Genomic DNA, 15719 nt, shown 5'->3' with positions numbered 1-15719 from the left:
TACTATAGGAATCTGTGGAATGTGGAGTGCAGATTTATGTGTCTTAACAATTTCTTTACTGGTTTGTAATAAGCCAGCAAACCGACACTTTATTTTTATATTAATCTGGCCTCAGAAGTAGAGTATACTGGAGCATGACAAGAACAACAAAAATAAACTGGCACATACTTAATAACTGTAACAGCGAATTGCCTCCAATACTAAAATATTTATCGAAACTGGGGAAAAAAAACTACAAAGAATTACCCTCCACAGCCTGCTACCAGCTCTTTAACAGTGGGCAACGTAATGCCTTAAGGTACCTCAAACTGTCTTTCATTTTCTAGACTTAATGGCTGATTGCAGAAATCAATGTTGCCATTAGTAACAGAGTATTTGTTATGGCATGATTTCCTCTGTTGTTAGACTTGCAGAATGATTACAGTATTAGTGAGGTGCTTTCTTTATAAAGGGCTGAAGATATAACTTTCAATTTACTATCCATTAGTAAGTGACTTTGGAAATATAGATGAGGCCAGAAATCTTACCTGTTGTTACTTGGAGATTTTATTTCAGCAGTCATAGGCTAGTAACTTTAAAAATTGTACCAGGAAGCTCAATATTTTATAGACATCTCCAAAGAAATATTATCTGCTTTTCCATTTTATACACAGAAAGCTAACAAGACATACGGTTCAATTAAAATGTTTCAGTTCAATTTCTACTTTTCTTGCACTTCCAAATAGATGCAAATTAAGTGGAAGGTTTCATACGTGTTAAAACGCACACATAAGTTAAAAGACTGTAAAAAAGTTAGTGCTTTCTATTTCCTGAATCTCCTTTTAATCAATCTGGTGGCCAGGTGCATGCAAATATTTCAGCTAGGCAACCAATACAGTTGTGGGAATGAGGGAAATCACTGAGGTTAGCCAACACACTCCGTATTAGTCATATTTCTCTGACCAAGAGCTCAAAGAGGGCACTTTTCTTCCACCTTTTACATGGAGGGGAGGGAAAGGTCTGCAAGAGAGACACCATGTACAGAAGAGGAAAACAAAAAGTCCTCCAAAACGTGGAGGAAGAGGCCCTTGCTGTGACACTCCCACTGGAGCACACACAGACCCTGCATGCTGCTGCCGGTGGCATGGCTGAAATGACAGCTAAAAGGCTAGGAAACCTGCCCTTGGAGGGGAGAGAGGGTGAACCGAGAATTAACCTCGAAGGCATTGAGGGAACCCAAACACAGATGTTCTTGAGTATAACACCGCGTCTCTGTGGACCGTTAGAAAACGACCTAACCAGAGAATGCATAAACAACTGCTGCTGTGATTTCAAACAGTGCTACTACGTTTTCAGTGCAGAGAGGGAAGGAGAAGACATCATACCTGAAGAGGAGGGCGAGGAAGGATGTGGACTGTCCTCCTGGGCACTCCCCGTCTGTGAGAGACCCCCACCTACTCCGCTTTCTTCAGTAATGTTAGAGGAGCCTGGGGTTGTGGACCTGCTGACAGACTGCGACTCTTGATCGCTGCCAGACCCTCGACGTTCATCGAGACTCCCTTGGATTATTTCATCTTCTCCTTTCCTGTCTCTTTTGTGGACCCTGGAGTGCACAACCACTTGGTGGTATGTTCTAAAAACCCTCCCGCAGTCCGGACATTCAGTTGGCTTTTCTTTTACGTTTCCATGACTTTGTAAGTTGTAATCGAGTCCCTGGTTCATACCATGTGACAAAAAATCTCTACCGCCTTCTAAAGGGTCTAGTTTGTTTGGCAAGTCTCTCTGATTGCCCATTTTAGTGCTGTGAACCAAATCAGCAGGCATTTTCTGCTTAGAGCCATCTGCTCCTACTAACACATACTCCCGCTTCTCCTTATCAAACATAACTCCAGCATTTGCCAAAGTGTCTTCATGGCTGCGCTGTATCTGCTGCTCTTTAGACAAAAAGCCATGTTCCATGGCCATTCCCCTTGCCATAAGCTGCCAGGCCTGATAGCTGTTTACTGGATCCATCTCTGCTGCTTTGGCGGCAGCTTGTAACCTTTCTATACAGCTGGATTTCAGAGGAGGCACCAGATTGAGACAGCCCAATAAAGAGTGTTTATCCCCTTCAGCAATACCGTGGCCAATGCCAGAAATGGGTGAAAGGAGCTTTCCCAAGACTTCTTTCTCTTTCATGGGCATGTCTCCTTTGTTATAGATTTGATTTTGTTCACTTAAGCTCGCTTTGTCAGGAGGAAGAAACCCACTCTGCAAACAGGACAGGTATCTCGAATACAAGTTTGCATGGGCTTCCTGGGACATACTGCTGATGGAGACAGGTACTTCAGGATCATTAGGAGATTTGTTCTTGACAGATAACTTATTCAGGTGAACTTTCATGTGATTTTTAAGGAACCAAGGCTCTTTGAATCGCCTCCCGCAGATCTGACAGCAGTGTTCAAAGGAATCCTTGTGCTTCCTCATGTGGCCTTTTAGGAACCAGGCTTGGCTGAACACTTGGCCACACACCTCGCAGCGGAACTCATTGGTGGACTGCTCCCCATTCCCATTGGAGCCCTGGCCCTGTGCTGACTCTGCGGTTATGTGAGCCTTCTCCACGTGGCTGATCAGCTCCTCTTCCTGCGAGGCAGCGAAGTCACACAGGGTGCACTTGTAAGGCTTGTGCAGGATCCTTATGTGCCTGTCCAGCTCTTCTCGCTTTTTAAACTTGCCTTTGCAAAATGTGCATCTGAACCCAGCTGTCTGAGCAACAACTTCTTCCTGGACACTGACTGGCTTTGGAGAGGGAACAGGGTTCGAAATATCAGGTGTGCTGTGATTAGCTGGCACAGACAAGTTGCAATTTGTGAGAGGCATTGGCTGAGTATGTTGCTGTGCTTTCACATCAGGTCTCGGCTGCAAGAGGCTGCTCTTCATCTGCTTGTCCCGAAGAATTGCTCTCTCCTCCAGCTCATGTAAAAGTCTGTTTTCTTCTCGGACTCTTCCACGGCCTTTGCCGAGGTTTCCAAGTTTATGAGTACGCAGGTGTATCTTCAGGTTGCCTTTCTGAGCTGCTCTGTGATCACAGTATGGACACTTAAATGGTTTCTCTCCGGTATGAGTGCGCATGTGCAGCGACAGGATGCTGTTAAATCGAAAGCGCTTTCCACAGAGGGGACATGGGTACTTTCTGTTTTTCCTGGCATCATCCTCTATATCGCTCATCTGAGACATAATCCCTAGGTTTTGTCCATTTAAGAACTGCTGCAGATCTACACGCCCATTCAAACTGGTGTCAACCTCTCTGTTGAGCTGGTTTGCTAACAGTGCCATCTGACTGCTGATGGGCTGGTTCGCTATGGACATGTGGCTTTTGTCTTCTAGCGGTGCTGATGCCTTCTCCTCTGGATTCTGCCTGTTCTGGAGCTCCGGGAAGGCATGACTGAGCTGGGAAGTGATCTGGTGCAGCTTCTGGCTCATTGAATACTGCCCATTGAGTATGGTGCTGTTGAGATGGGCGTCAGCTTCTGGCACAGCTGAAGAAACACCAAGGCACAAACTAGCTTCCTCCATCTCTGAAAATCAGAAGATATTTTAGATTCAGACTGTGAAAGAGTTACAAGCATTGAATCGCTGACATACAATTTGCATTTTCTGTTTTACCTACCCATAACAATGCAAAGGAATTAGTGTAAAAACCATAAAAAGTGTATTAAATGCCAACTGTGCTACGCAATTGTGATCATGTATGTGCTTTCATCATTCTGTGTGTTTACTGATAAACATTAATTACTATTTAAAATTATGCCACAATTTCAAAATCTAATTATTACGGAGGGGGCAAGAGCTTTTACCATCTCCCTTGTCTTTCTTTTTGTGAAATTGCACCTGTTTACATTTCTAAATCTATACTAAAAGAAACGTTATGCATCTTTCCCATTTCCATCAGAAAAGCCAGCAAAATAAATAAATAAAAATCCATTTGTAACTTTCAGTTCCATTAACCATATTCTATATATTACACGTTCTACAATGAGAAAGATAGTTTTATGATTTGACAAAAAACGATGGTATGATATTTACTGGTGTACAATAAAACAAGATAATGTTTTGGGAAAAAATAAAGTAAAGGACAAGCTTTAGAACAATAAAAGGGATTTTGCTTTAGTCAACAAAAAGTGCAGTAATATCTCATTAAGCTGATTAGTATGCTGCTTAGAAACAGTACTAGGTGCTGTAACACATGATTATAATCATAAAAATCCTTCAGTGTTTGCAAGTAAGCATTAACGAGGTATATTAAATTTTAAGGAGACTGCGACTAGCAGCTTTGTAAACCTCTGAGATTAAGATTTAACCCTTCTGTTACAAAACATTGTTATTTTGTCATTTTGAAATTGAGCCCATCAAAAGGCACATAAATTATCTGCTGCCAAGTCTCCTAATTCATCATTGAGAACCTTCAGATTTCATTTCTTAGGAAAACTTGCCAGATTACAGAGGAATATCTCTGTCCTTCGATGGGTAAAACGTGTGATTTAAGGCACTTTGATTTGTTTTAAAGAGCTCTCTTATGGAACTAGATAAAACCAATTAAAATCTGGGGAAGGTGTTGTGGAAAGCCTCAACAAGTTTAAGAATTTTAATAACTTTCCTAATACACAGTAATGACTACAAATTGTACCCACACTATGTATACTGCGGAAAATTAGAATTCAAAGCTGTTTGTTAAACACAAGTGCTTGGTTCTGGTCTGCATAATTGTCCACAATAATCTTCTATCCTTGCCACTTCTCTACACTGCAAAGAAATAATGTATCTGTAAAATTCTAAAATAAAATAAAAAGTTCTACATTAATAACTCTCAAAAAATATGAGCTGTAAGGTTATAGTGGAACATAATTAAGATCTGTGTTGTTCAGTGAAGTGATATGACACATTACTCACTACTAAAATTATTGAAGTCTATACGTTATTGAATAGTTAATCTGGAGAACCTTCTGTTGGGCTTCACCCAATAGCACTTACACCGCCTTCCACACTCCAGGTGGACACCATTCCTCATATTGGACAACATTTGCTAGACAACTGGAGGCTCAAATCTGGTATATACCTTAAATGCATGCAACCGTGCTGACAGGAGCAGTTCAGTGGATTTCAAAGGATGACCCTTGAAAGCAAAGTTCTACACGTGACAAAGTCTTTGCAGGACGATGGCCTTAAAAAAGCTTGGGTGGTCTCCAAGAGAAGACCTATTTAGTTCTCGATTGGATGAATGAGGTTACGTGATCTTGCAAGAAAAAGGGGGGAAATAGACATTCACATGTGTATTCAAGATGAACACAACCCACAAAATTTTGATGACGTGTAAGCAAATTTTTTGGAAACTTCAACACTGTTCACTTGCAGGTATTGTGTCAGGGACCCATTATTTATACACTCTCAATGATATTATTTATAAAATACTAATTAGATGGAGTATGTCAAAGGAAAAGGCTTAAACGCATAAGCTATAGGACTGTGCTTAGGTTTGGCTTCAAGTGTCTAATTTTCAAAGGTAGGGAAACATGGTCAAGTCAGGAGGTCACCCAGGACCATGCATTTCATGCAAGTTTACTTTGTGTGGGTACATACAAACGCATTCTTTTAACATTTTGAAAGCTTCCTTAATTTTTGAAACAAATCAAATTGCACGCTCAAAAGGATTAGCTGAACATCTAACAGAGCCGTAGTGTGTAGGCCTACCATTGCCTGAAGTTGACTGAGATTTCAAACTCTCTCTACTCAACTCCGTTAAATAAATAATCTCCACCAACAACGTGGAAATACACTTTTTGTCTGGACTGCACATACTGCAAGTGTTGCTTCTCTTTGCCAGTTAAACAAAACAGAGAATCATAGACTATCCTGAGTAGGAGATGACCCACAAAAACCACTGAGTTCAACTCCTGGATCCACACAGTACCACCCAGAATTCAATCCACTTTACATGTACAGACACATACATATATTGAAGAGGGGTTGGTAAAGTCTTTCTAGGTTGTCGTTACCATTATTATGTAACAGCTTCAAAAATGCAGTCTAAATTTCATTTATTCACTTGACCTCAATGGGAACTTGTGCCTTTATATGCTTAGGAAGGTTTGGATAGTTAATTTTAGCATTTTATGCTCTATCAAAGCCTGGAAATGCTGACAGATCCCAGTGGAGATTATTAATTCTGATTTTTAACCCTAAGCATCAGTTCAAACCTACAGATATTTGGACTGAGGAGTTGTGGTTGAGATTTTAGGCTATTTTATAGCTCTTCTTCAAATACAACTTCATTAAAGTACAGTAAAGTAACTAGTGGTAGTTACAGTTTGAATAACCCAACTTTTTCTAACATTTTCTTTCCATCACCTAGAAAACACACAGATATAATTTAGGACAAGTTGGAGAAAAAAACATCATCTAAGAACTAGAGTTTTTACATTAAAAAAAATAAATTTCATTTAAGAACTAGTGTTTTTACATCAGCTCTCAGAGCTGATCTCTTGGCACTAGAAATTTTGCACATTTTAGACTTAATATGCAAAAAGGTCAGCAAAGCTGCTATTTAATGAGAAACAACCTCCTCTAAGTGCCACACACTCTCTGATCAGCCATTCAGTTACCAGGATCCAGCTATTGGCAATCTCAAAATGCTAGAGATCTTCACTCAGAATGTATTCCCACCCTCATCTGCCCCAACTGCTTGTACTTCTGTCTCCTGCCTCTGGCTCAGATCATCTCTTCTTTGTCTTACTTCCACCTGGTTTGGCTGCACAGTATAATTATGGCACTCAAAAGTATTTCCATGTGAAATCTCTCCTCCTGTGTTAGTGCATTTGGGATCTATTCAGGTCTTACATGAGTCAGAATCTTGGTATTCTTCAGCCAATTTGCAGCAAAACCTACCAAAATCCCATCTCCTATCCACACACAAGACAGAAATAAAACTCCTCTTCATCAGTCATTCCATTATGAATTAGGTAACCCAATTTAATTTGCTGATTTCTCTAAAAAAAATATATAATAAAAAAATAGGAACTTCACCCTCTCCCTCTTTATCTGTCATCCCTGCCTGTTTCTCTAACCAGACAGGCTATCCCAGGTGTTACAAAGGGCCCCATGGAACCTCTAGCTGCTGCTCTCCATGCTCTTCACGACTAGGAAGAGGTCATGAGAGAGGAAAACCGGATAATGAACTTCTATAAAAGCCGAAGCCTTACAAAGCAGCCTGGCTCAAGCAATCTGTTTGGAATCACAGCCATCCAAACTTTCAAGAAGCTCCAATACCACAACATAATTTTCACTTACCATCTGAATATTTATACTCAAAGTGATTTTTATTTTTCCACAGTTTTTTCCTCAAAACTCACAATTACCCAAGTGGAAAAATAATGTCTATTCAGTTTATACACAATACATTTGTGCCTGTGATAAAGCGTTGTTTCCACTGAAAACCTGAAAAGTATCGGAATACTTGTAATTTCCCCATTCCTCTACTTGACAAAAAAAAAAAAAAAAAAAGAAAAAAAAGAAAAAAAAGGAAAAAAGAAAGAAAAAAAAAAGAGGAGATGCTAAGGACTAAGGATCACTTATGGGTGTTTCTTGAATGCTGATGTGTCTAGCCTTCTGTTTTTAAATATATAATCTACTTCACTCTTTTTTTGATTCCGATGTCTCTTAAAAAGAAAACACAGAACGCTCTGCCATCTCTTACTCTGGGAACAGAAGCACGATGTTCTTTGCAGTTAATATATGCTTACAAACTCAACTACAAATCAAATTTGAGATTGTTAAGAAATTCAAAATAAGTTGAAATTTATATGGTCTATTTTTGACCTTTAGTTATCTCCAGTGTTTTGTAAGAACACATTCCCCCAAGTCCGTGCACGCTGGTATCAGTTGTTCGCGGGTGGCCTTCCTAACCCAAACAAGCCCTCTGCTCCAGCAGCAGCAGGAAAAAGTCTGCAACAAGAAGCTGACGAACCATCATAGGACAGCTGTTCTCAGCACAGGGTGTACAGTTCCCTACTTCTATGATGCGGGTCCTCAGCTGACAAAATTCACAACTGGATACATGCATTATGAAAATACTCTCACCCCCTGCATTAAAGTACAGTGAGACATTCAAGTCCCTTTGATGATACTAATAGTTATTGTGATTTGAGTCATATTTTTGCCCTCTAGACTATTTTCTGTGAGATCAATAATGAAAGTTCTGACTTCAGCCATTTCAATGGAACACACGGATTTTATTTAACTATTTCAAATGGATTACTGGAATTTTAAACCAATTATGACACCAGAAATGCCTGTCATCACAACTACATTAATGTAATGTGAGAAGCTTGGCTTCCTTCTGCTCAAAACAGAAAAAAAAATTAGATGGCAAGTAGAACAAAAAATAGTTGAAATGTAAATATATGCCTACAAACACATGCAAACATATGCATGCACATATCTGTGTGCCTATACATACATGCATCCACACACCTGTTATCTTTGTAAACAGATGGACCACATTCAGCTCTCATTTACACCTGTTCGTTCCTACCGGACACACACTAAAGCATCTCCCTCTTCGCTGCCGTAGAGAAAACAGTCATTTCAAAAACACTGTTGTGCTGTTATTATGGCTTAGATTAGGTTAGTTAAAAGATTTACAGTTCAGTAAGCAAAGTAATGCTTTACAAGCTCACGTGTTTAGACAACAAGCTCGCCCTGGCCCTGATCCTCCGAGCAGTTAGTTACACATACTGTTACTTATGCTCTCAGAATACAGACCTGGCATTTATCTTTCCAGCTAGAAAAATGTACATATCTACACTATCTTGTGGTCCACTGACAAATTCTAAATACTCCAATACAGATAATATCAGTTCCTAGCAACTCATAAAGAGGTATCACTGAGAAACTTCAGAATATATATTGTATTCTTATAAAATATTGTTCTTATTGTTGCAGCAGAAACTGTGTAACTAAGGCTGTTATAAGCATAATACACTCCTGTTAAGAAATACAGAACACCAGACTACTGAACCCTTTCAGGGTCATTAAACAGCTGTAAACATTATTACAAAAATAAACCAGAGATTTCATGCTTACATTTTAGCCCAGAGCTTGGTGTGCTGAGCAAGTACATTTTTTTTCGTCTCTTACAATCAACGCTGGTGACATTTGGGCATCCAAACAAATTACATCACAAATATTACTGAGGTGGGTAGGATACTGAGTGGTTTATTTGCCAGATGATTAATATATAAACAGTAGAGCAGCACAGATGACCTACTCCTCTTTGACTGATTTGCAGGCAATACTAAGAGACACAGATGTAAATAGTTAAATTTTAACAAAAACGTGTGCATGGAAGGGAAGGAGAGAGATCAGATGTATTTAATACCACCAGGACAGCACTACCCAAACCGATGAAATGGAATAAACATTAGGCCAGATTCTGTTCTCATTTGTACTTAAGTAAAATAGAGTAAGTCCAATGAACTCAATGCGGTTTTCCCTTTTCAATTTTTTTTTTTTTTTTTTTTTATTCTTCTATTTGGTTGATTAAGTAGGTGTCCTGTTCCTTGGGTTATCACGTAATTATATCAAAGAAATTCATGGTTTTCTGGAGTATAGCAGAACGCCTTAAGAGAAAAGTTGCCTACAGGTAACAAGTCCTACCTATTTGTGTTTATTTAGCTACTATTAAGGCTAACCTAGTAATCAGTTACTTCTATTAATTCCATTACCACACACTCAGGCATACATGAAACTTCTAGGAATTTAAATAAAACCTGGGCCAAACACAGGTTGCGCAGGATCTGCACAAAGCCTGAGGCCAACCTGACCCGACCGCTGTCCTGGTGTCCAAGCTGGAAGTAGGCGGATGAGCAGCCACCTGCCAGCACCCATCTCACAGCCACACTGCCAGAGAGGCAGCAGGGCAACACCCAACACAACTGAAGCAGCTTTGCAGCGATGATATTTAAACAAGCTACTTATTGACTTCAAAACAAAGTACTCCATTAGTAACAATGGAACCGACTCATTCCACGACAGTTTTTATGTCTTAAAGAAGGGTTAGCACAGGGATTTCCATGTTTCAAAAGTCATTAACAGACAGCAAATTGTTTGCTGAGGCTGTACTGCTTGCAATCCAAACTGACGAGGACAGTTGCTTTCTAAAATACCTGTTAGGTCTGTAAGTTACTTTCTAGCTAGCACAGTGCTTCAGACTGATAACTGATCAGTAGAAGATGAATCACCAGAGCAGTCTTTAGCTGGTAGCACCCATGGAGTGGAGGACTGTGAACCGCTTGTGATCACAATCTAGGAAGGCTAGCAGAGAGGAGAGGAGAGGTCATTTATAAATCTCACTCGCAGATTAGAATAGAAAGATTAGAAGAATGCAGACAAGCTGTTTGATTTATTGCTACTTTGCATGTGACTTAGCAAAATCTGTTTTCCTTCTTATGTATTCTATTTCACTTGCATATACTTAAGAAGTCAGATGCAAAGAAGAGAAAGATAAATAATTGGTACTGAAAGTTCAGTAGCTTAAAAAAAAAATCCTGCTTTTTTTTCAAGCATTGGTTGCATCTGGGATCATTATTTTTTAGCTTGTAAGCATTGATCCTTTTTATTTTTCCTAGTGTTTTCCTGATGACAAAAGTAAAGATAAGAATAATACCTAAATTCAAATGGGAGCCTGATTTGTGGGATGCTTCATTAAACTAAAGCTTCTGTTATTTTAGAAACAGCATTTTTAGAAGTAAATTTGTTATTTTCATGTAATTTGGAATGTATACAACTGATTAAACTCTCTCCAATTTGATCAATCTCCTGTAGCTCCTATCTGATCACTCACTTTAATTAATCTAGCTGGCATCTACCTGAGACTGAAGAAACTTTAAAATTAAGCTTTTAACGATCCACTCCAGTATCACACAGCACAAATAAAATAATAAAATGCCTGGAAGTCTTTGCAAAGCATATTTATTATTTCATTTTTTGTCATTTTTTACGGTATGAAATGAATTCGGAATCTTCCATTCTCATCTGAGGACGTTGTACCAAACTGGATATCTGTTATTCTCTAGCTCATTATATAATATTAAAATATCCATAACGTTGACCCTATTAATCCTGCGTTCCTCACACAGGCAAGCTCCAATAAAAGGCAGTGCATTGCAGCTGGGGGAGGGTAGGAGGATCAGGCCCTCTGCGCTGATTACTAAGAGATGAAGAAAGAAGAGTTAAGACCACAGAACTCGAATCATAGTTTGAAACAATTTAAATCCCAAACTGTAATGCCGGGTTGATGATTTTATTTTCATTTCACAAAGGCTTAGACTTAGATTTTGCACACAACTAAATATAATGTCAAATGCACATATGTCCCAAAGATCAAAGTATGATTGATTGTGAAATATTCATATGCGATAGCCCATGAGATTTTGTTCACAAGGGCACCTGTCAGAAGCATAAGCTTGGATACAAATCATCAAATAAGTATGTAAAATCGTTACAAAAATCCGGGCATGCAATCAGATAGTCAGTTGTCTGAAACTACTGGCCTGGAGCCAGCACAGTGGCTCAACAGCCTAATGCCTTGGTCTCTGTGGATCCTAGGGGCCCCAGTTCAGTTCCTCCTACTACTGGTCGGGTCAACTGCCTGTACCTAGTGTTGACTTTTCTGGCATTTAATGCTAGGAGTAATGGAAAAAAACGCGAGTCCATAAGTTCCCCCTGACCTGAGCCACAGAAACATCTGCTGGTTGAGTCATGAGCTGCTTGTTGGCCAAGTTTAACAGCAACCGATCCTGTTGCGGATCAGCTCTCTCAGCAGTAGGTGTCACTGCAATAAATAGATGGATTTCAAGGGACAAAGACATACATTCCTAATGAAAATGCAGAAACAGGCTACTGCTGAATAGCAAGAGTTTCAACAAGAAGCGTATGGTCCAATTAGAGTTGAACTTCATGTAAAAGAACGAAAATCTGGTTCGGGGAGAAATGAAATTGTACGAGTGGGACTCTCAACAACAACAAAGTAATTCTGCCCTTTAGTCCCATGTCACAGGGATCCTTTAACTCACATTAATCACCTCCCTGCAATCCCAGGGTATTAGGTAAAGACTGCTGCAGTTAAACTATTCTAAAACAACAACAACCCAACAAAAAAAAAAAAAGCTCCCTAATAAATTCAGTAATTTTCTCTAGTGGAACAAAAGACCCAGTTATATAGAAAGACACTGTACACTCAACTGTAGTTTTAGGACTTAAAAGACCAAAAGGTTAGCCTATTTTCTGTCAAATAAAAGAGCCTGTATCCAACCTTATCTGTGTACAGAAGAAAAACTGAATACTTACAAGAGCTTTGGGGAGGAGGGTAAAGGATGTATCCAGTATAGAATTAATTGAGAAAACATTTTGAAAAGTCTTTAACCAATGTGTACTTGAAACAGAAATATGTAGCATTCCAAATAATATCACAGAGATGTCAGCCACATGCACACCGTATTTGGTTTCATAATCACAAAATGGTTTGTAGGATAATTAAGGATGCTCCAAAGTGCATTCTATTGAGTTAGTGGACAAAACAATGCATCCCTGAATACAAGGCCTACCTCTGGTGATGTCAGTGCGAATTACGTGCCTAAGAAAACGTTTCATGTTCATCAAAGGCAGAAAAGGAAGAGGAAGGATGAATACACTAGCTTTACATAACCTTTTAGAGATGAACAGGATCATATCTGATCCAAAGTATATATTCTCAAAATGCATATATAATACAACTGCATTTATCGTACCTCCAGAGGCACTGAGCTGGCAACAAAGGAGAAGAAAGAACAAGAGGATAATTAAAAGGTAAATTTCTTCATTCCTTTTTCTTAAGACAGATCAACATGAAAAAAAAAAGAAAAAAAATCTCTCCTATTCCATCCTCATACACATAGAAAGTACAAAGAGCTACACTGCACAACAGGGAAGAGTTCTGCAGCAGTACAACACTGCCCCAAATATCAATTCACACTGGGTCATACCCCATACTCTGTAAAGCTCCAAGAACTGTGGGCTCATCTGAGCAAGCTGTGAGCTACACAGTGAGAGGAAGGGAAGATATCTTCTACAAATTCCTTGGCTGAACACAGAAACGGCCAACAGCTTAACATCATATAAATACAATCACTTGAAAAATCAGAATTCATTTGCCCAGTACCAGTGCACCCAGATGTCTTCCTAGGCCAGCACGGGACCAGCTTTCAGTACCATTGAGATGAGTATTCCTAATTGATCAATTCCACATCTCACTTAGGAAAAAGATCACCATGTATCTTCACTTAAATATATGGCACATTCTTTGCGAAGCAGCCAGGGACAGCATCCAGAACTTCTGACTCCCATTGCTTAGTCCAGTACTCTAGATAGCTTTCTTCTACCAAAAGTAACTGACTAATGAAAAGGCTGTTGTTTTTAACTCATGACAGCATAATCTTTTTTTGTTGTTGTTAAAATACTTTGCAGGGTTATTTTCATGGTTAATGACTGAGATTTTCAGCTGTTAATCCCTTCTATCTCTAGTTTCTGCCTTCTACACTTTCCTCCCTCATCCCAATTGATTTACTTTCCTTCTCCCAGTAACACATGGACTTGCAACTCAGAGGGCAACAGTCATTCTTACATAAAAGTGACTTTAATTAGCTATTTTTAACACTGATTTCCAGGAAAATGAAAATTTAGAGAAAGCCTCACTTTAATGGGGTGGAAGATGAAGCTGAGAAAGGTGAAGATGCTGTGAGGCAGGTGGAAGAATGAAAAAGAAAGCGAACATTACTCAGATACTTTGCGCTCTCCAGAAAAACAGAAAGAGCAAATGCCTTGCAGAATTAAGTGGAACAAAATAGATGAGGAAACAATACAAATGTAGAGTAAGGATAGAAAAAATACACTTCATTACCAGTCAAGAAAAGTAAAACCTCAGAAGCACAAATGCCTTTTATCTGGCCTGTGAATACTTTCAATGATACGTTATGACTGCTGCCATTTAACTTTACTAATTGATCACTGGCATGGGCAGAAGCACAGGTTTGGTAACTCAGGAAGCCATCTAGCACCTTGCATGATGCTTTCACACCAAGACATGGTTTAGACTTGAAGGGTACAGCTAGCAGTCACTGCACACCACAACAACACATCAGCCTGATTCTACAACCGCTGTAATCATATCTAAACCAAGGTCAGGAAATATGCACAAAACAAACTGTTCTTCAGAATGTAATTTCAGAGAACAGAAAAAATAGTTCCAATGTCAGTTCTCCTAATCACTCTGGTTTGTTTTTTCTGATGACATCTTCAGCAGAAAGACAGTCCCAACCAGGATAACCTATACGAAAAGCAGTTGAGCTGGGGATATATCCCCGTATTTCCCTTGCTGCTCTTTAAATTCTCTCTACCTATCTATGACAGATTGTTCTGCAGCACAATAATGCTGCCTCTTCCCCTGAACAATGGTGCAAAACCATCATAACTGTTCCATGGTAAAGCCAAGGAAGTGCAAACAATGTCAGATAAGTGACCATTAAAAAAAAAAAAAAAAAAAGGGTTGCAGCTTTACAGTACTGTTCAATCCTGTGAGGTACGAGCAGGTGCACGAACAGGGAATTTCCTCCCACCACTGTACTGCAAGATCAAGTACAGGAACAGTGCGGTCACGCAGCGCTCGTATCAAAGGAAGCAGAGATGCAAGCACTGATTGCGGTAAGATGGTACGTATGCTTCAATGCAACAGCAGCGTGACCTTAGGATCCCAGCAAGCTTAGCCCTGAGCGTGCTTTAGGCACCCCTGTTTTATCTGGGCACAATCATTTTGATCATTAATAAAAAGGGCACTGGAAACTTGGCAGATACAGAGCAGAAAGATGAATACGGGGGAGGAGGAATGTTACAAAAGTACAATAACATATTTCAAAGCTATCTGCAGGACAAAAATCCTTTAAACAATTTTGATGTTAATTGCAATGTTGTGAGCCCAAGACTGGAAAGACAACCTATCACAGCCGATAGGTGAGTGGCAACCAAGCTGACAAAGGAAGTCTGATAAATGCAATCACAGCATGACAGACACTGGCAAGTTCAATTACGGTTGCAAAGTCAGCTGGGAGATGGTCTCTGCTGGCTGCGATATATCCTTAACAGGCTGTGCTGGCCTGGTGCAGCCCTGAGCAAGATCCTTCCCATGACTGACAGCAGCCCCAGGATTTGAGACTGAGCACCAACAGCCCCAGCACTGAGAACGTTCAGGAGTTCCCACACACAATTCTCACACAGGCATCACTTCAACTGCCTGAACAGAAATTTGCTTTCCTTCTTTCCTTCTCCCTGTGCTGTGCACCTCTACTTACAAACAGACTGATGCTACATATGATTATTTATTTTTTTTCTCTTTTACTTTCCATTTCAGACCAGCTATTCTTATTTGATATGAGAAATAGTGAGGGGGACATACAGCAAACGTGGCTTCTCATACTTCAAACACAAAATTATCTCAGAATTTAAGGCATATTTAATCAAAGCATCAGGCTTCCTTGTTTCTTTTTTATTACTATTATTAAGTAATATTATTTTTAAGTAACAAAAATGAAGTCCTTGCTCAGCTTTTCACTGTTGACTCTTATTTTCCTAGTGACATTTTTTTACCAAAAAAAAAAAAAAAAAGAAACCACACTTTC

The 15719-nt window shown here is 39.5% G+C and overlaps 1 protein-coding gene across 9 annotated transcripts in view; it reads right to left on the bottom strand.

Annotated features, from left to right (window-relative positions):
* The window catches only part of ZNF536 (zinc finger protein 536), a 314380-nt gene that overhangs the window by 159690 nt on the left and 138971 nt on the right, over positions 1-15719 (bottom strand). For all 9 annotated transcript variants that reach the window (XM_085551816.1, XM_015874058.3, XM_085551820.1 and 6 more), the window contains one exon: positions 1365-3536. In XM_085551816.1, coding sequence (XP_085407942.1) covers positions 1365-3534 — 2170 coding nt within the window. In that variant the 5' untranslated portion in view covers positions 3535-3536. The remainder of the gene's footprint in view (positions 1-1364; positions 3537-15719) is intronic.

Source organism: Coturnix japonica, chromosome 6 (genome assembly GCF_054131305.1).
Source record: "Coturnix japonica strain WE chromosome 6, WE-NBRP24, whole genome shotgun sequence".
NCBI lineage: Eukaryota > Metazoa > Chordata > Aves > Galliformes > Phasianidae > Coturnix > Coturnix japonica.
Note: the sequence above shows the minus strand (reverse complement) of the source record. Positions and strands in the feature narration are given on the sequence as shown.